This window comes from Chaetomium fimeti (assembly GCF_033439085.1).
Source record: "Chaetomium fimeti strain CBS 168.71 chromosome Unknown B0H64scaffold_5, whole genome shotgun sequence".
Classification (NCBI taxonomy): Eukaryota; Fungi; Ascomycota; class Sordariomycetes; order Sordariales; family Chaetomiaceae; genus Chaetomium; species Chaetomium fimeti.
Window position 1 is genome coordinate 2380247 of NW_026944333.1, and position 17331 is coordinate 2397577.

The 17331-nt window shown below is 53.8% G+C and overlaps 6 protein-coding genes across 6 annotated transcripts; 3 read left to right on the plus strand and 3 right to left on the minus strand.

The window, feature by feature from the left end:
* Nucleotides 1–4284, minus strand: B0H64DRAFT_343955 (uncharacterized protein). The gene is made up of 2 exons (XM_062801295.1): nucleotides 4176–4284; nucleotides 1–4085 (listed from the first exon to the last, which is right to left on the minus strand). Exons 1-2 carry the CDS (start codon nucleotides 4242–4244, stop codon nucleotides 180–182), a joined length of 3975 nt encoding a protein of 1324 aa, XP_062658092.1. The 5' UTR covers nucleotides 4245–4284; the 3' UTR covers nucleotides 1–179.
* A 620-nt stretch (nucleotides 4285–4904) lies between these two features.
* On the plus strand, nucleotides 4905–7065 carry B0H64DRAFT_463551 (cytochrome P450). The gene is made up of 2 exons (XM_062807604.1): nucleotides 4905–6368; nucleotides 6431–7065. Exons 1-2 carry the CDS (start codon nucleotides 5267–5269, stop codon nucleotides 6853–6855), a joined length of 1527 nt encoding a protein of 508 aa, XP_062658093.1. The 5' UTR covers nucleotides 4905–5266; the 3' UTR covers nucleotides 6856–7065.
* A 210-nt stretch (nucleotides 7066–7275) lies between these two features.
* B0H64DRAFT_433713 (uncharacterized protein) lies at nucleotides 7276–9007 on the minus strand (the record flags this gene model as incomplete). The annotated part of the gene is made up of 3 exons (XM_062806062.1): nucleotides 8257–9007; nucleotides 7569–8046; nucleotides 7276–7418 (listed from the first exon to the last, which is right to left on the minus strand). The coding sequence occupies exons 1-3, from the start codon at nucleotides 8707–8709 to the stop codon at nucleotides 7276–7278; spliced, it is 1074 nt and encodes a 357-aa protein (XP_062658094.1). The 5' UTR covers nucleotides 8710–9007.
* A 1334-nt stretch (nucleotides 9008–10341) lies between these two features.
* On the minus strand, nucleotides 10342–10937 carry B0H64DRAFT_375355 (uncharacterized protein; the record flags this gene model as incomplete). The annotated part of the gene is made up of 2 exons (XM_062802410.1): nucleotides 10342–10528; nucleotides 10588–10937. The coding sequence occupies 2 exons, from the start codon at nucleotides 10935–10937 to the stop codon at nucleotides 10342–10344; spliced, it is 537 nt and encodes a 178-aa protein (XP_062658095.1).
* A 1072-nt stretch (nucleotides 10938–12009) lies between these two features.
* Nucleotides 12010–14166, plus strand: B0H64DRAFT_463570 (uncharacterized protein; the record flags this gene model as incomplete). Its single annotated transcript, XM_062807605.1, has 6 exons — nucleotides 12010–12621; nucleotides 12683–12794; nucleotides 12856–13208; nucleotides 13274–13380; nucleotides 13445–13664; nucleotides 13757–14166. Coding segments are annotated over 6 exons (1770 nt in total), but the record flags the coding sequence as incomplete, so codon positions are not given.
* Nucleotides 14167–14733: 567 nt separating this feature from the next.
* B0H64DRAFT_190626 (uncharacterized protein) lies at nucleotides 14734–16596 on the plus strand. Its single transcript, XM_062799069.1, has 3 exons — nucleotides 14734–14769; nucleotides 14867–15894; nucleotides 15956–16596. Exons 2-3 carry the CDS (start codon nucleotides 14904–14906, stop codon nucleotides 16546–16548), a joined length of 1584 nt encoding a protein of 527 aa, XP_062658097.1. The 5' UTR covers nucleotides 14734–14769; nucleotides 14867–14903; the 3' UTR covers nucleotides 16549–16596.
* The last annotated feature ends 735 nt before the right edge of the window (nucleotides 16597–17331 follow it).

Here is a 17331-nt window from a genome sequence, read left to right on the forward strand (position 1 = left end):
AATTAGCTTATCTCTGCGCAGTCCCACAACGTGTCACGTTGTGATGTTTGCGTGTTGTTACCGCTGTGATGAAGTGCCGAAGCAACTTTTCAGTTGACTGCGCAAACATCAAAGCCAACAATGAAAAAGATCTTACCACATTCATTCCGCCATTAACTCCTCTGATATGCTTACACGGGTCAACCTTCCCAAGTATCCAACGCCCGATACTCCGTACATTCTCTCCCCCCATCCTTCCTCCTCTTCCACCCCTTTTTCTCCCATCCCTCTTCTACTTCCTGCTGCCACACAACATGAATCCCAAACCGACTCGCACCGCCTTCATTCTCCCCCCCTCCAACCTTCCTCCCTTCCACATCCGGCACAGTCCCCCACCCCATCCAGAACCTAGCCCCCTTCAACAGTTCCTCCTTCTTCTTCAAATACACACTATCATCATCTCCACTACCATCACCATCAACACCACCACCACCAACCCCCTTACCCGCCAACAAAACCCTCAGCAACCCCGCCCTCCCATCCAACCCCCCCATCCCCGAATCCCCATCCGAGCCCTTCAGGGGCCCGAACCCCGCCATCCCCTCCTCCAGCAAATTCCCCCCCGCCAGCAGCGCCACCGCGCTCGCAATCGTCGTGGGCGACCGCGGAAGCACATCCGTGTTGGGCATACACGCCCAGTTGACGAGCAGCAGCACAAGGATGATAGCGAGCAAGCCCTGTAGGATGCGGGTTGAAGTTGTGTCCTGCACGACGCGGCGGCGGCCGGAGCCGGGGGCGCTGGTGATGGTGGCGTTGTAGAGGGGGATGTCGTCGGTGGTGCCGGGGGGGTAGCCCTGGGGGATGGTGGTGTTGGTGGTGTTGGCGGGGATGAGTTGTTGTACGAGGTTTTGGGCTTGGATGATGCCGTGCTGCTGTCGGATTGCGTTGATGATGGTGGTTGTGGCGGAGGGGTCGCCGAGTAAGGGGACGGGGATGGCCCAGGGGGAGGAGGTCAGCATGGCGAAGAAGGGGGTGAGGTAGTGCGGGTCCGTGTTGGTCCAGGCTAAGTCGGTGTAGATGCTTGAGGCGCGGAAGATGGTGGTGGACGGGTGAGCTGTGTGTTCGAGCGGCTGAGGGGGATGGTGCGTGTCGATGTCGAGCGTGGGGCCGATGAAGGTGGTGGATACGGAAAGGGCCTCAAAGCTTTCGTTGCATCCCAAGGCCGAGATATGTTGGATGATGGGGTTCTTGGAGAACTCGAGCCTGCCCCAGACGTAGAGGAGATCGCTGCAGCCAAACAATTCGGGGGTTGCGACGCCGAAGTAGGTCATGCTTGGGAAGGTGGGAAACCTGTTGCGATAATATATCATTCCTCTCGAGGTTTCCACACCACACTGTTCGCCTTCAATATAAATATCAAGAGGGGTAGTCCCATCCCGTGGGTCTGTGTCATTAAGCGCGAGGTTGGTATGGATACTTGACGTATTGTAGGTGCGGCAAATTAACTTGGACCTCACAGCGGGAACGTCCGCGACGACGGAAACGCTAGAGATGTTGATGTAACGGTCGTCAACTAGTGACGATGGCGTAAAGGCGAGTTGTGCGAAGGCGAGATCGCTATAGGTAAGTCTGGGGTATGATAAATTGCCCTCGAGGATAAGGGATGCAAGCATGTTGCCGTAATTTGCGACATACAGGTGTATCGGGAAGGACTTCGTCGCCCTCAGTATTGCTGGGGTAGTTATAGGAATGGTAAGTGGCTGGAAGAGAGATGTAGAAGGGATAGTTAACACGGCGGCAACTAAGAACGCCAAGGTGCCTCCGAGAGCCCCAAGATTGCGGCCTTGGATCTCCCTGAGAATAGTCCGGGGAGTCGACATATTCATGAAGTCGAGGGCTAAGAATTCCCTAGCTGTGATTAGTCGCTTGAGAGTAACGTAGGGTGCGAGTGACCGAGTATGAAAATCGACCGTGGAAACGACAAGACTTAATGCACCGAGGAGAAGAGCTGGAATAACAGTCCAGGTATAGTGAATGTAGATGTTATCGCCCACATCTCTGATTCCATCGTTGCTGTTGGACTGGCGGAGTGTAAGTTCCAAGATGGAGATAAGTGCCGCTAGGAGAATGCACAATGCTAGGCGAGAAGCAGGATGAAGAACGTAGGGGTGCTTCTGCCTTAGATCGACTTGTCGGAGCGGCTGTGGTTCCTCTGAAGGATCTCGTATATCCAGGACGGCAAAGTGCGGCTGGGTGGATATTGGGTCGAGAACGGCGCCTGACTCGAAAGTAGAATTTTGCAAGTGGTGGCTGAGATGATTCGTATCTGCCGCACCTGAGAAGCATAGTGTCGCCAGCAAGCCGTGGCTCCGCGAAACTAGTAATGCCACTTGAGGTAAAGTGGTCGGATCGCAGGGTAGGATACCACACCGTGGGACGAAGAACATCGTCAAGGCCGTAAACCCTAGGCAAGCAGCAGCCAGGCCAACCATCCACTGGGCTGCCCAATTTTGCACGATACGCCGGTTTTCGTGCGTGACAACGGACCCGCTGGTGTCTATGGATGCCGGTTCCATTAGGAGATGTTTGGCTATTATAGCAGTAAACTGCCGATAATAGCTGGTAACAAGCTGTTGAAGCAACCCAGCGTCAAACAAAGAATCGACAGGACCAATCGTTGTGATATAGCTTGGTATAGCGATACTCATCGGATCGGTTGGAGGAACATAGACTCCAGTAACGGTGAGGTTTCCGCTACAGCCGTGTTCACAGGCATACGCGAAAAGATGAGACTGCATAATATTCCAGGCAGTGACTGAATGAAGGTTTCTGACTGTGGAGCCAGGGGATGCAGTTACGTTTAGGGTCTGAGTTCCGTTGCGGGCCACGTCGACCTTTGTGATTTTGTAAGTTGGAACACATAACAGCTGCGTAGATCGGTGTAACCGCGCCTGGTAACGCAAACCGTCCATCTCATCCTTGGAAGGGTCGACGGAATAGGTTATGTTCCCGAACACGGCCAGTGCCCTCCTTCCTGGGTCGCCTGTTGTTCCGTCACATTGTATCTGGATGAATCGTGCAAAGAGCAGCGTGCACGAGCCACTGGAAAGGCAGCTAAGTGCCAGTGGTACCCTCATGCCTGGCGCACCAAGCTCTAGGTGCTCCACGTTGCAATCAGATGATGCAATGGCCAAGTTAATGGTCCTTGGAGGGCTGTTTCCGGCTACCCTAGAGCTCACGAGGCTCAATTCGGCTGTTTTGCATTCAAGAGAGTTCTCGAATCCGTCAACGGTAACACGGGTCTCGGCTATGTCAGGTAGGTCGGCCCGCGCTGATTGAAAAGCGTAGATGTCGGACAGGCCATCCGGGTAGGTGAGGTTATATTCTTGCAGCCCTCGTATAATATACGGGGCCAGGTCCCCCGGGTTAGTGAGACGGCTGCTGCTATCAACGAAGCGGTCTTGGAGCATCATAGGCCAGGATTGGTGATGGACTTGGGTCCAAGAGAGGGTAGTGAGGCCGGTCGAGATAACGATCATGGCCCTGATCATCATGGAAACAGTAGAAACGATGGAGACGGTGAAGTCGCGGTTGCGGAGAGCCTTGAATACTACACATAGCTGGAAGTCGGATATGTAGTCGAGCAACAGTGTGCGTTTCCCATTGCTCGGCTGTTTTGACAAACGGATCCACGGTGCCACCAGCTTGCTTTGATATTCAATTCGGCCCCAAACAGCGGCGATCAGCGTTAGGGCGGCTGTTGGGGTGTATACCCAGAGGTAGTGTTGGCCAAACGAGGCCGAAGCGATGCCATTGTTTTTGTCCGAAACCGCGAGCAGCGTCTCTGTAGCGGCAATGACTAGAGAGAAGATGGCGGCAAAAGGAAAGAGAATGCGGCGCCGCAAATAGAACGGCCGCCATGACAGCTCAACGCCTGCAAAGATTGGCGAGGCCGGATCCGCATCGGATGAAGGATGGGAAGACTGCAGTTCGACTTTTTGTCCGTGGTGTTCCGGCGGCGCCAAGGCGTGGTATGAGGGGAAAGAAGTCCCGGACGATGCCATCATCTCCTTGCCTCTAGGTAGGTAGGTACCTATTGAGCACGTCTAGATGTTGCTAAATGTTAGATTCCAACCTGGACCAGGCTTCGAGGCGTCTAAATATCAAGATTTGAAGATAGGCACGAAATATCTTACCGGAGAAAAGGGGGGATCGAGAAGCGCGATACAGTTCGTTGGACGAGTAAGACTTTCTCGGCTGACCATGCAAGGGAGGAACTGGCGTGGCTCATGAGCCCCGAGTCATTACCTGTTTATCTGAATGGCAGTTGAGTCCCGCGTCTCCGACTCAAAGACCAAACGGCTCTGTATCGAACTTGAAAGGAATCAGTCGATTTTGACAGGGAACGAGCGCTTCAGGTAAACGAACTGTTGCCTAGAGATGGGGCCTGCTGAGGGAAGTCGCCTGTTGATGGTTAAGTTCTTGTCTTCCGTCAAACTCCCCAACTCCTCTTTTTCAAAGCCGTAACCCTCTAGCCCCCAACCCCACCCTGCGCTGGGCAAGATCAGCAGCACTCCAAAGAGCCTATAATTTATCCGTCGTGTACAAGGCCTCAGCTCTGCTTGTTGTGCCCCTGATCTCGGTGGATTCTGTTGCACGACCCCGTTACACTGCCATCATGTACTACTATACTAGAGCCCAGAGTGGTACCCAAGCAATTTGGGTGCAAGAACCATGCATATGCGGTGGCACCGTGACGGTTTGCTGTCCGTTCGGCCCCATGACAACCCCGTTAGATCGATACTCTCAGCCACCCTTGTGTTGCAATTCCCATTTCAGCTCTTGACAGCCCTTGATGCACGATCAGTTATAGAGTCTTGGCACGATCGGGGTCCTCATACACGATAAGTCTGGCGTGCGGCCGAAGAAAGAAGACTCCCTGCTCTTCCTCTTCTAGGATGTTACCGTGATTATACGCCCATTGTAGTGCGGACAAGGAAGGATTGGGAAGTACACCATACATTATAACTCTACATTCCGCATCGAAGGTCGACTGAATATGCTAGCGGTGCTTGGAATTATTACAGGGCCTCTCCCTGTCGCGATGATTCATACTGAACCATTCCGGGCTGGGCCCCACACAATTTCTTATAATGACGTTCGACTTTGGCGTAAGGTAGGTATCTAAGTCCTATAAGTATTTCCAAAATATCTTCAGTATGGGTAATTAACGATTCTTCCTTGAACTTGGGTACCATTCTCCAATATCTATAGCCTTCACACAAAAATGTTGGTGGAACTTTTTCTAAGCGTCCGTACATGGACAGCTCTGGCGATTCTAGCCAGCATATACCATCTCCTCCTCCGTCTACGACAGCAGCCCACCTTCCCCATCGTCAACAAATACCCAGGCGACTTCTTCCGCCGAAGGGCATACCGCGAAGTCCGCGAAAATGCCAAAGAACTCATCACCGCCGGTCTCGCCAAGCACCAAGGCCCCATCACAATCGCCATCCCGCACGGCCAAAAGATCATCCTCCCCTCCTCTCTCACCAGCTGGGTCAAATCCAACAAAGACCTCGACCACAAGCAGCTCGTCCGAGAAGACTTCTTCTCCGGCATCCCCGGCTTCGAAGCCCTCTCCATCCTACACGACCCAGACTCCATGCTGATCGACCTGATCAAGACCAAAATGGGCCCCAACGACAGCACCCTCACCACCATGAACACCACCCTCTCCCACGCCCTACACACCCTCTGGGGCAATACCAACACCACCAAACCCACCTGGCACGCCCTCAACTGGCAAACCGACACCATGGCCCTCATCGCGCGCACCGCAACCTCCGTCTTCGCGGGCCCCCAAAAGGCCACCGACGCCGCGTGGCTAGCCCTCGTGCAGGGCTACGTGCTCGCCTACTTCAGCGGCGTGGCCGACCTACACCGCTACCCTCGCTGGGCGCGCCCCTTCGTGCACTGGGTCCTGCCCAACGCGATCGCCTGCCGCGGGTATGTCCGCCAAGCGAGGGGAGTGATGGACGGGATGCTGCGGGAGAGGAAGGTGGAGCGGGAGAGGAGGGCGGAGAGGGAGGGGAGTGGGGGGGTGGTGAGGTATGAGGATGCGGTGGAGTGGGCGGAGATTGCGTCGGGGGGGAGGGCGAGGGCGGGGGATGTGCAGCTTTCGTTGGCGATGGCGGCGCTGTTTACGACGACGGAGCTGTTTCGGGCGTTGTTGATTCAGGTTGCGCGTCATCCGGAGCTGGTTGGGCCGTTGAGGGAGGAGGTGGTGGAGCAGGTTGCGAAACATGGGGTGTCGGTTGCTGCGATGTCTAATATGATTCTGCTTGACAGTTTCATGAAGGAGTCGCAGAGGTTGAACAGCGGGTCGGGTGCGTGTCTAGTTTTGTTTCTCTCGTTCTAGTGAGTGCCTGCGCTGACAGATTTGCTTTAGTGGTCCTCGAGCGCATAGCCCTCAAAGACACAACACTTCCCGACGGCAGAGTGATACCCCGTGGCTCCCACATCATGGTCGACTCGACCGACCTGTGGAATCCCGCCGTGTACCCCGACCCAGACCAATTCGACGGGCGCCGGTTCCTGCGCAAGCGTCAAGAAGGCGACACGGCCAGCCAGTTCGTCCAGTCAAGCCCAAACTACAATGTGTTCGGCGGTGGCCGGCACATCTGCCCCGGACGCTTCTTCGCGAGCAACGAGTTGAAGCTCGCGCTGGCTCACATTCTTTGCAAGTACGACATACGACTGGCCAAAGGTTGCGAGCCTAAGAACCTGCAGCACGGCTTCTACGCTATGGTTGATCCGTCTGTTCAGCTCGAGGTGAGGAGAAGGGACGCGCCGACGGGGGACCTATTGGTTTAAAAGTTCAAACAACCAACCCACGGCAGAAGACACCACATAGGCTGCCAGTGCTTCAACTCACCATCGGTATGGGCTGCGGGCAAGTTATCACCACCCTGGCCACGGCAAACTTTCTGGTTGGGTCCATTTTGTATTATTTTGCTGAACCCCGCTTCAGAGGGTTGGACTAAATCAACCTCCGACGACTATCGCTTGGTGGGTATTGTATCGTGGTTTCCGCGTACGCTCCCAATCCCTACGACGCCTGTGCCATTCGAGGTAACCGGATACGACCGTTTGTGGGTGGCGCAGGGTTTCCAGGGGGATGGATTACCGGAAATGGGTTGGGGAAAGGGAACATTAGGGACTCAGCTGGGTAGGGACCAGAAGGAAATGATGAGCGTCAATCGGGACGACCCGTTAATAGGCCACCGGCTGTTTTTACTCCGAGTCTGATTCCGAACTCGGGTCACTCCCAGGGTCCTCCTCCTCCTCGGTGTCCTTGTCGTCCTCGGTGTCCTTGTCGTCCTCGCTGTCCCCCATCATCGCTCGCCAATCCTCCATCCATATCTCTTGCTCATGTGCTGAAAAGGCGCAGGTCGCGACAATGTAAATAGTTAATACCCCCATAGCCTCATCCGACGCGGACTGACCCCCGAAATATAACAACCGCCAATCGTCGACGGATACTTCCCTCGGGGCCGTAGGGGTATTGCTGAACCCGGCCTCTATACCTGTGATACCGGGGGCGTTTCTTGGCTCGACCGTCGGGTCTGGGTGCCAAACGAACTTCAGAAACCGCAGCCTATGCCCGCCGCACCGAAAATGGAGCAGGACGCTCGGGTCGACATGCTTGAACCATGTTGACCCGGGCGGCACCCACGGGGGCCCCGGTGCCACGAAATGGCCCAATGTCTGCCACGTGGCCAGCAATCGGCACTGGTCCGCCCGAGTCACCATGCCGTCCACAACGAGCGGCTCCCGGACGGGTTCTTGAACGAAGCTCTGCTCCGAGTCGGACCATGCTGCGGCGTTTAGGTTGGCGCGGAAGTCACCGCGCCGAACGATGGTCAACAGTTCCTTGTCCAAGCCCAGTATAATTGCGCCGATCCACAGGAAGGCTACCTGGGGTTTCCGCTCCATCATCATGCGGCCAAGCACCAAGGGTTTGTCGAAGGCGAGCGAGTCGATAACGGCCAGGGCGCCCCCGAGCTATGGGGTGACTGCGTTGCATCCGATGCCGGGTTCGTAGAAGACGCTGAGGAGCATGGATTCGGTGCAATGGACGTTGCAGCCCAGGGTGACAAGCCTGTCGAGCGTGGACAGCGATTGCAACAGCGAATCGTGGCTGAGGCCACACGTCGAGTCCCTACTGATTGGCGACGTTGGTTGCTGGTTGACTACGACGGCTGGTAAACGCACTACTTTTGTGCTATCTGGGACCGACGGTAAGAGGAGAACGGCGGCGAGCGCGGCATGGCTCTGGGCCACCATGTTGTGACGGAGGCAGAACTTGTTGAGGAAGTAGAGCGCTGACTGAGATGGCGGAGTCTGTATGATTGGCGGTGGAAACTTCACCTCCAGTCTCGGCCTTCGCGATATAAAGAATCGCGGCCCCGATTGGAGCCGGGTAGACCAAGGAGACCAGAACGGTTCGTTGCCCTCAGTCGTGGCCGCCAACCAGCCCCGGCCTGGTGCCAGAACGGCGGCCCACCAGCGAGCTTCGGCTGGAGTAGCGTCACCAATGTCCACAACTACATTGAGCTGGCCTGCCCCTTGCCTCCCCGACGGCATGTATTCAACCTCTTGGGCCCGTTGGATCAGATACTGAATTCTGCACCCCCCGGGCATCATTTCAGCCCAACGTGCCGACATGATGTATGCCCATGCCAGGATTAGGATCGAAAGATAGTTTTGTTCCCCTTCAACGAACCATGACTTCTAGTGTGAGGCGGATTCGGGCTTTTCGGAAATGGCTAGCTGGACTGAGACGGGATTCCGCATGCCGATCGCAAATGCCTGTGGGAGATGGAAGGTGGGCGGCGTTTGGGGACATGGCGTATTTGTTGAGTTCGTCAACCCCCAGACGGCATCACCGGTTGCGTATCGCCGATTGTTTTGAGTGTAAATGTTGGCTAGTCGCAGGCCCCTTGGGAAGATGGGATGACGAAAGAACGCGGCGTGGGAGGCGAGGTGCTGGGTCGGGAGGGATGGGTGCCTGGTCGCGATCTGGTATAGGCTGAGCCACATTGTGTGACTCTTTTCGTAGATCTCGCGGAACTGTTCTTCGCTCAACCGCAATGAGTCGCCCATGATATTTGAGATTACTGCATAGTAATTAGGTAGGTGGCGGGGGCGGTTGGATAGGTATTCGGTCGCAAAGGTTCACTAGGTGAGGTGGGGGAGGGGAAAACAAACACTGTCGGGCGAGCCACTGCCCAACTGCGATGGCGTTTAGAGGATTGGCACGCAACTGCGCTTTCCTTCCCGACGGCAGTTGTTCCAGCTGGAGGTTTTCTCCGGAGAGTGTGCTGTTGCTGCTTTCAGGGGCTGGCTCCACTTGACTGCCAAGAAGTAAACATTGCCCCTGAGCCCCTTTCCTTGGGCTTGGTTTGCAACGATCACGCTTGAGCAATTAAACGAACGCTATCTTTACATCCTATCTCCCTATATATCTGGGTTGCCAAAATTACCTACCCATGATCCACTTGAACTCCAGCCCTCTGCCGCTTAGCGGGAATCATCGCCGCCGGAACCCGAAAGCCAGATCCTCCCGTGACCCTTAAGAGCGGGACGGGCGGGTGCTTGCCTTTCAGATTATAGGCGTTATTGTCAACAACCAGGATCTGTAAGGCGGCTCTTTCTGGAACGGGAGATTTGAAGTCGAGAAGAGGACAGTCACTAGGGTCGGCACAGAAGGTGCCACGAAACCTCTCAATCGGCTTGCATTTCTCCCCCATATCCCTGGCGTTGTTGATTCTCCCAAGTTGCCTGATTGAGCTGTCTTCAAAGTCTGTTTCCAAAACCCACACACACCCCAGGGACGTGACTCCGATGAAACGCTCCTTCTCCTCTAGCCCTTCTCCCATAGAGTGCCAATCGCATGGCATAATGGATTTGTTCTCTACACTGTGACACCATACGGCACCGAGCAGCCGCATCCTGGCACAAAGTGCATCCTCTTCGGCCGGGTTGGTCGATATAGGGCGGTTTCGAAGCGGTCGAGGCCGAGAAAGTCCTCCAATCTTTTTAAAACAACCTCGCAACATCCCATCGAGGCGCTAGGCACAGCTTTTTTTATTGGCCATGTATTATCTGATTAGAATAAACGTTACTTATTGAAGAATTATAACGATCGCATCCACCAAAACGAGACGGACAACACCATCATTGTCAACAAAGCCACACGCTCAACCCCCAACCACGGTTCCAAACGGCCGGGGTTGCCGCTGAACATATGCAGTAGTCGCGCTTCAGAGAAGGACGTGGGACTTGCAATTCCATGCACTAATACACACCCTGTCCATTGTTGAAGTAAGGGTTCTCGACCTTGGGGGCCAGGTTCGTGACCAGGCTGTACTTCAATTTCCACTTCCCCTCATCTACCACAAATTCGTCGTCACACCTCTCGTATATCCGAAACGTCTTCTTCGCATCGTGGAGCGCATTCGGTTCCCAGCGAGACCAGACGATACTGCTAATTGTTAGTCCCGAACCTCAAGATTTTGGTGCATGGGACTGGACTGTACGCACTAGGTGGTGACATTGGCCTTGGATGCGTCATGGTTCAGTCTGATGATTGCATTGGAGACGTGGTGTGCAACCAACGCATCTCCGAACGCGTTCCTGGTGTTCTCGATGACTTCCTCGAGGCCGACAGAGAGCCCGCCGTAGGCCGGACCCAGAGGCCTGCTGTCGTAGACGACGTCTTGTGTCATTGACTCGTCGAGCCGGTCCCAGTCCTTGGTGTCCAGAGTTTCGGCAAGAATCGACTCCCTCTGGTGGATGGCTTCGTAGGGATCGGGCTGGGTCTGCGGGGAAAATGTTGCCGCCCCAAGACAGATGGGGAGGAGGGAGGTGAGAAGAAACGCAGAGATACGCATGATGAATACCTACAGAAGCAAGAATGAAGTTGGTTGTTTGAAGATGAAGATGGGTTGGTACAAGAGTTGCCGACCCTGTGGTTTAAATACCGTCGACGAGAAGGAAGCTACGTTGATCTAAAGCCCTTTCGAGGATCGTTCTTACTTCCTGCCCTCCAGGGGTCATGCCATGTCGCTATTTGCCTTCTCCACACGGAGGTCCGAAGATGAGTGAATCTCGGATGTAGCACAGCACCACCAAGAAGTGCCTGCCTGAACAAAGATCAGCTGCTGATGTGACGCGGCCGCCTTAGACAGACTAGCCCCGCTTGATTGCCAAGAAGAAATAAACATGACTGGCCCCTTTTGTATTCGTATCTGTGCTCTTTCGGCTCCCAAATCTTGAACGCCCGACTTTTTGGAGTTGAATTATTCTAGCAATGAAACACCTGAAAGCTTGGGAAGCCGAGCAAGGGTGGTGACATGCTAATCCGGTAGACAGCGTAGAAGTGCATGTTTATAAAGTTTATAGCAGTATAGTAATTATATCCACCGTCGTGAATACCTCAATAATAAAACCCTTTTGGGCGAATGCAACGCCAACACCAGACTCGTGACTGTTCACATGCCTAGGTATTTATGCAAATTACCGCCGGCTGGTCACCTACAAAGTTCGGGTATTTGTTGCTTTCTCCGAAGTCTAGTTTCCAGGTTGTTTTTAAAAGTAGAATTGAGTTGACCAAGTTAGTTTGCCTTTGGGTTTTCGGCCCCCGCTGCTTGTTCTTTTGTCCCGTCAATAGCGAGGATGGAATCTACCTAATTACCTGCAACGCACACTGAATTTTCCGCGTAAACTTCCAGTTAGGTTGCTATTTTCCTCTTTATTCCACAACTCACCGTTCCTTCCTTCTGCTTTCGACTTTCCGTTCAATTAGCAAACTGGAACTCTCCGTTTCCCGTCAACAGCCGATCAGGTCGGCATTATCGCGAGCCACCAGTTCTATCTTTCGTTTTCTTCCATTTCTGTACCTACTCAAGCCTCGTTTCATTTTGGTTGTTAATCGCAGCAATGGCGTCCCAGGGCCCCGGGCCTGACAACACGATTAGTATCGGAATCGACTTTGGAACCACCTATTCCGGGGTCGCGTTCACTTGGTCGAAAAAGGTTGACAACATCGAGGTTCTCGCAAGCTGGGACTCGGAGCTGCCTTCGAATTGCGACGAAGACAAGACCCCGACTGCTATCTCATTGAGCCGAAAGGGCAAGGTGAGCTGGGGCTACAACATCCCCTTTGGCGAGGAGCACGCAAAGTGGTTCAAGCTCCTGCTCATCGATGACCAAGACCTGCCTGACGAGGTTCGATGCTCGACCAAAATCTACGAAGCTCGTGCCTACTTGAAGAAGTACAACATTACGACGGTCGAAGCCATTGCTCAGTACCTGCGCCACTTGTGGAACCATGCTGTTCAGCGCATCTCCGACACAGTCAGCCGCAACCTCGTCCAGTACAGCAGATTCCAGATCGTCATGACTCTGCCCGCTATTTGGCCCGAGTATGCCCGTTGCCGAATGAGAGACGCTGCTAAGCAGGCTGGCATGCTCGCCACGCGCGCTGCCGGTGAAACTGAGCTGCTCTTCATCTCCGAGCCGGAGGCTGCCGCCTTGGCTACGCTCGCGGATATGGATGGCCGCAGTGATATCAAGGTACGTACGATTTCAGCATCTTTTGTTGCTTTTTACCTCCCTGCTGACTTCAATTTGGTAGGCTGGCGACACGTTCGTGGTCGCCGACTGCGGCGGCGGCACTGCCGACATCATCAGTTACGAAGTGGTTAGCATCTCGCCCATGGTGGTGAAAGAGTGTGTCCAGGGCCAGGGTACGCACCACTATTCTCGACCCCTTGTTTCGTGTAACGTAGCCGGCTAATGTTGACGTAGGCAGTCTTTGCGGTGCCGTGTTTGTTGACGAAGGCTTCGCTGAGATCCTGGAGCGCAAGTTCGGCTCGAAGATGTGGTCCAAGATGTCGGCGGAGACTCGGCACCGTCTCTTCCATGATGAATGGGAGAATGGCATCAAATCGGCATTTGATGGTCGCGAAAAGATCTGGAAGCTCATGGTGCCCTACGAGTGCCTCAACCCGAGATCACTCATGCTAGACGGTTTCCTCCCGAGGATTACACTGACCACCAAGGATGTGCGCGGCGCCTTCGATCCTGTGCTCGACAAAATACACCTAATGGTCGATGAACAAGTTGCCGCCGTCCATGCGATCAAGGGCAAAGGTCCCAAGGTATGAGAACCTCCCCACGACCTACAGTTAATTGCCATGCATTACTGACAAGTCATTGGTATCAGTATGTGATTCTGGTTGGAGGGTTCGGCAGGAGTGCGTACTTGTTGGCCACCCTAAAGGAACATCTTGGTCGTGGCATTGAAGTTCTACAATCCCGTGGTTCCAAGCCGTAAGCCATCTAAACCTTTTGTACAGAGGTTACACTCAAAGTAATCAACTAACCAGTGCGGTAGGTGGACGGCAATCTGCCGCGGGGCTGTCATTTATGCTGCCACTTTGAATGGCGTCTCTGCCTTCCCAGTTCAGGTCCAGGCGAGGGTTTCCCGCCTCAACTGCGGTATAAAACAAATGAGTTACTGGTCCAAAAGTAAACACATCCAGGCGGATAAGGTCTGGAATGAGCCAAGACAGACTTGGATGGCCGACAACCAAATGCAGTGGTTTCTCAAAATTGTAAACCCCCCCCCCCCCCCCCCCCCACCGCCAAACGCAAAACAGCAAGGCCAGCTGTATGCGCAAAGCAATCACCTGCTAACTACGAATAGGGCGATGAGATATCGACAACCAAACCTGTGAGGTACGCGTTCGCGTTGGATTACGAGCCAGGCGAAGCAGCGACCATGGCACACACCAAGATCCTCTGCACTGACACTGCCGGGCAAGTCTCGGATAGATGGGATGCCAGTATGCGGGTGCTTTGCACCATCAAATGGGATAGCGAGATCGCTGTGTCGTCGTTGCGCACATTCACCAACTGTCTAGGAAAAGTCTATCACTCGCTCGATTTCGAGGTCGAGATGACGTGTGCCGGCGGATCACTTGACTTCGCCGTCTACCACGATGGGAAGCGCCAGGGCTCTAAGAACGTTGTGGTGGACTACGAGAGCAGCAGGTCCTCACATATCTTCTGAGATGCAGGGGGATAGGGCCCTTCTGTTCTAGCCGATGCTGTTGGTTTAACGGATCGACCCGTGTGGCCGGTCTAAGTTCGGGATGTGATCAGGTTCGGGCGACGATAGCTTTTGCGGGAGAAGAGCTCTTCCAGCTCTTTCTTTGTTCTCCAGAGCTACGCCTCGCATATTGCCAACCTGAATTTGAGAAAGCACAATTCTGAGACAAGTTAAACGTGATGTAGTATGTTGCTTGTTCTCTTATAATGAACCACATATATTCCCAACCAAGTTCGTCATAATTACCTAATAGATCTCAGAAGTGACGAGGGATTGGTAATCCTCTAGGTCCTTCGCTTTGACGAGCATGAGTACCTACCCCAGAGGGAAATACTAACACCGCTTTCAGTGCTCTGGTTGATGTTGAAAATTGCAACGCGCGCCATGAAAAGTACCAGGCACGAGCCGCCTTTATTCCCCTATATTTAACAGTTTCCTGGTTTTTGTTTTGCGCTAGGGCCACTCCGCACCCTACCTTTGCGCTGCTAACTTTCCATTTTCTTTTGGCCACCTTGATTTTTCTGTTTTCCAAAGTCGGCCCTTGACTTACTCTGGGAGTTCATCTGCGACGGCGATCCCAATCTTCGCCGTAACCGATCCGTCGATTTGTAAGTTGCATTTATTATTATTATTATCACGATTTACTCACTGGCTTCATGCTCCTCTACTTTTCATGGTAACGACCATATGCTCTGACACAATTAGGCGCCATCTCACCTTAATCCATGACCTAACTTGGAATATGTCCCACTCAACCCGTTATCAGGCCAGAGCGCGAGCTACAAACGACCGTGAAGCGCACGAAGCCTCCGAGATGAGGTCCAAAATCCTGACCGAATACGATGATGGCAAACCCCAGCCCACGCATGACCACGAGTCATTCACCCACCAGAACAACAACCCAAAACATCAGCTACCGGCGGACTTTTTATCCGCGGCAGAAAATAGCAAGAAAGAGGAGCTCGCTGCAGTCGTGACCGAAAACAAAGCTCTGCATGCGGAGAACGGACGGCTGAGAGCCGAGCGCAACGGATTCCGCGAAGACCGCAACATCCTGTGGAACCAAAATAAAGCGCTAAATCATGACGTTAACGAGTTGAAAAGAGAGTTGGAGCGGAAGTCAACGGAGTGCAACTTTCTGGAACAGAATGTTCGCGGCCTGATGGAGAAGCTCAACACCGTTAACACCGCCCAAAACCAGGGCTGGAGTCTCAACATGTTCTCGGGGACGAGAAACAGCGACAGGGCCGCTGAGCAACTCATCACTGAGCTGAAGACGAAGCTTGCTAACGACGAGTGGAAAATTGGGGGGCTGCAAGCCGAGAACCACAAGCTCCAAAGCGAGGTAGCTGAGCATCAGAAACAGCTGCAGCTCCAGACGAGCCAGTTTTCCGGGGAATTAGAGGCCATCAAGAGCAACATCTTCGTCAATGTGCCAAGTCTTTCGGATACGGCGATCCAAGGGAAATGGGGAGCGCTTTGCTTCTCAGTTAGGCAATTCGTCTCAGTGCATCTACCAGAGTCACTGGATCTTCCAACCATCCAAGGCCTTGCGGATGTGGAACATTTCGATTGGCTCCCTGATACGCTATTACGGACACCTCTACTCTGCCCTATTCTTCTGGAGTCCTGGGTGTGGCACTTTCTGTGTATCCGGATCTTTGATTCGCGCTCCAAACATTGGGCCGGAGAGGAAGGCAAGATTTTGGGCATTCTTTGCGACAGATTCCGGAGTGAGTGAACCGCAAGAGAGTTTGATATTGTTACGATTTCCTTTTGCTGATCAAGTGACAGGCAACCTCTCCAACACCAGACACTCACCGACATCCGCCGACACTGTCACCAAGTTCCACGAATGGCGAGTGCGATCAACACACTTCATGTCGACAATTGCAAAGCCTAGCCTGGATAATGTGGTCGAGGTTGAGACTGGGGCCCTTTTGGAAGCGTTGGGACCGCTCACTTCGTGCATCAAAACCCAGACAGATACCAACTCTGGCATCTATCGCGATGCCCACGAGATATTGCACCAGGTGATCGAGCTGGCCGAGTTCTTCCGCCTGGCAAGAGCCGATTTCCAAGTCTTTATCACCCGCGTCAAACTACCGTTGATCAACCCTCCAAGTTTCGGGTTTCGGTTCGACCCCGAGACAATGGAACAAGCGAAAACCATTCTCGTCCCCCGCCATAACACCGTTGCCCCCATCGTTGACCTCGCTGTCTCTCCGGGACTATTCAAAGCGGGGAGCTCTGATGGCTCCCACTACCACCGTGAGCGGGTTTTGGTCAAACTGCAGGCTCTTTGTGACGTTCAGTCAATGTTGAGGCTTCTTAAGGATGGGAGGGGAAACGGGGAGGAAAGCGGCCGTCACTACCTAGGTAGGTAGCCAAAGACCAGAAACCAACACGGGTTTGCTGATTAAGGGAGATACTTGGCGGACACAGGGCGGAAGGGAAAGGACAGGGAAAGGGACATGAGCTGCTACCTACCGAAAGCTATATGCTCCACCGAATAGCTGCCAGTGCCTTTCCTCTGGTCTCCCAGGTAGCGGTTTGTGCGTTTAGAAAATGGTGACTTACTCTCACCACATGTGACCTCTGTTCCTGGAACATCCACCCTTTCCATCCGGTCATTTCGGTGAATAACACCCAGGTAATCAGTGAATTGTTTCGGTGAGTCATCAGACCTCCGAGTAGGTACAAAATGGTTCTCTCCTCGCTAGCGCCGCTGCCCCTAGATCTTCACGCAACACTCTCGGATCACTTTGATTGTCATCAACTTGAAACCCCACGAAAATGGAATCTCTACAAACCGAGGCTGACGGCAAAGGTGACTTTCTCGCGCGCATCTGCCATAGTTTACCGCGGCTTGAGAACCCGGAGCGCGGTCGATGCATGAGAATCGCGACTGCAATTGACGACCATCCCATTGTCGACTTATTCGACCCGCAGGGCATTCGAGATGACTTGCACAACATCTTCTCGGCAGCGGATTGGTCTTACATCACCGTCTGCCGTGTCGGTTATTCGATGCAGGGACCAGAGGAGAGCCCTGCGACCATCCTGGTGGGAGTTCGACCGAACACAATGACCTCGGACGAGGCCGTCACGCAGCTCAACCTGACTGCTTAATCCGTCTATCGTTTTCCCGACCTTCACGATGTCGCCAT

Excerpts from the sequence above, each read along its gene's own strand:
- B0H64DRAFT_463551 (XM_062807604.1), top strand. The coding sequence starts at position 5,267 with ATGTTGGTGGAACTTTTTCTAAGCGTCCGTACATGGACAGCTCTGGCG. Across the intron at positions 6,369-6,430 it reads GAGGTTGAACAGCGGGTCGG|TGGTCCTCGAGCGCATAGCC; the intron begins GTGCGTGTCTAG and ends GATTTGCTTTAG.
- B0H64DRAFT_190626 (XM_062799069.1), top strand. The coding sequence starts at position 14,904 with ATGTCCCACTCAACCCGTTATCAGGCCAGAGCGCGAGCTACAAACGAC. Across the intron at positions 15,895-15,955 it reads TCTTTGCGACAGATTCCGGA|GCAACCTCTCCAACACCAGA; the intron begins GTGAGTGAACCG and ends ATCAAGTGACAG.
- B0H64DRAFT_343955 (XM_062801295.1), bottom strand. The coding sequence starts at position 4,244 with ATGGTCAGCCGAGAAAGTCTTACTCGTCCAACGAACTGTATCGCGCTT. Across the intron at positions 4,086-4,175 it reads TCGATCCCCCCTTTTCTCCG|ACGTGCTCAATAGGTACCTA; the intron begins GTAAGATATTTC and ends AGCAACATCTAG.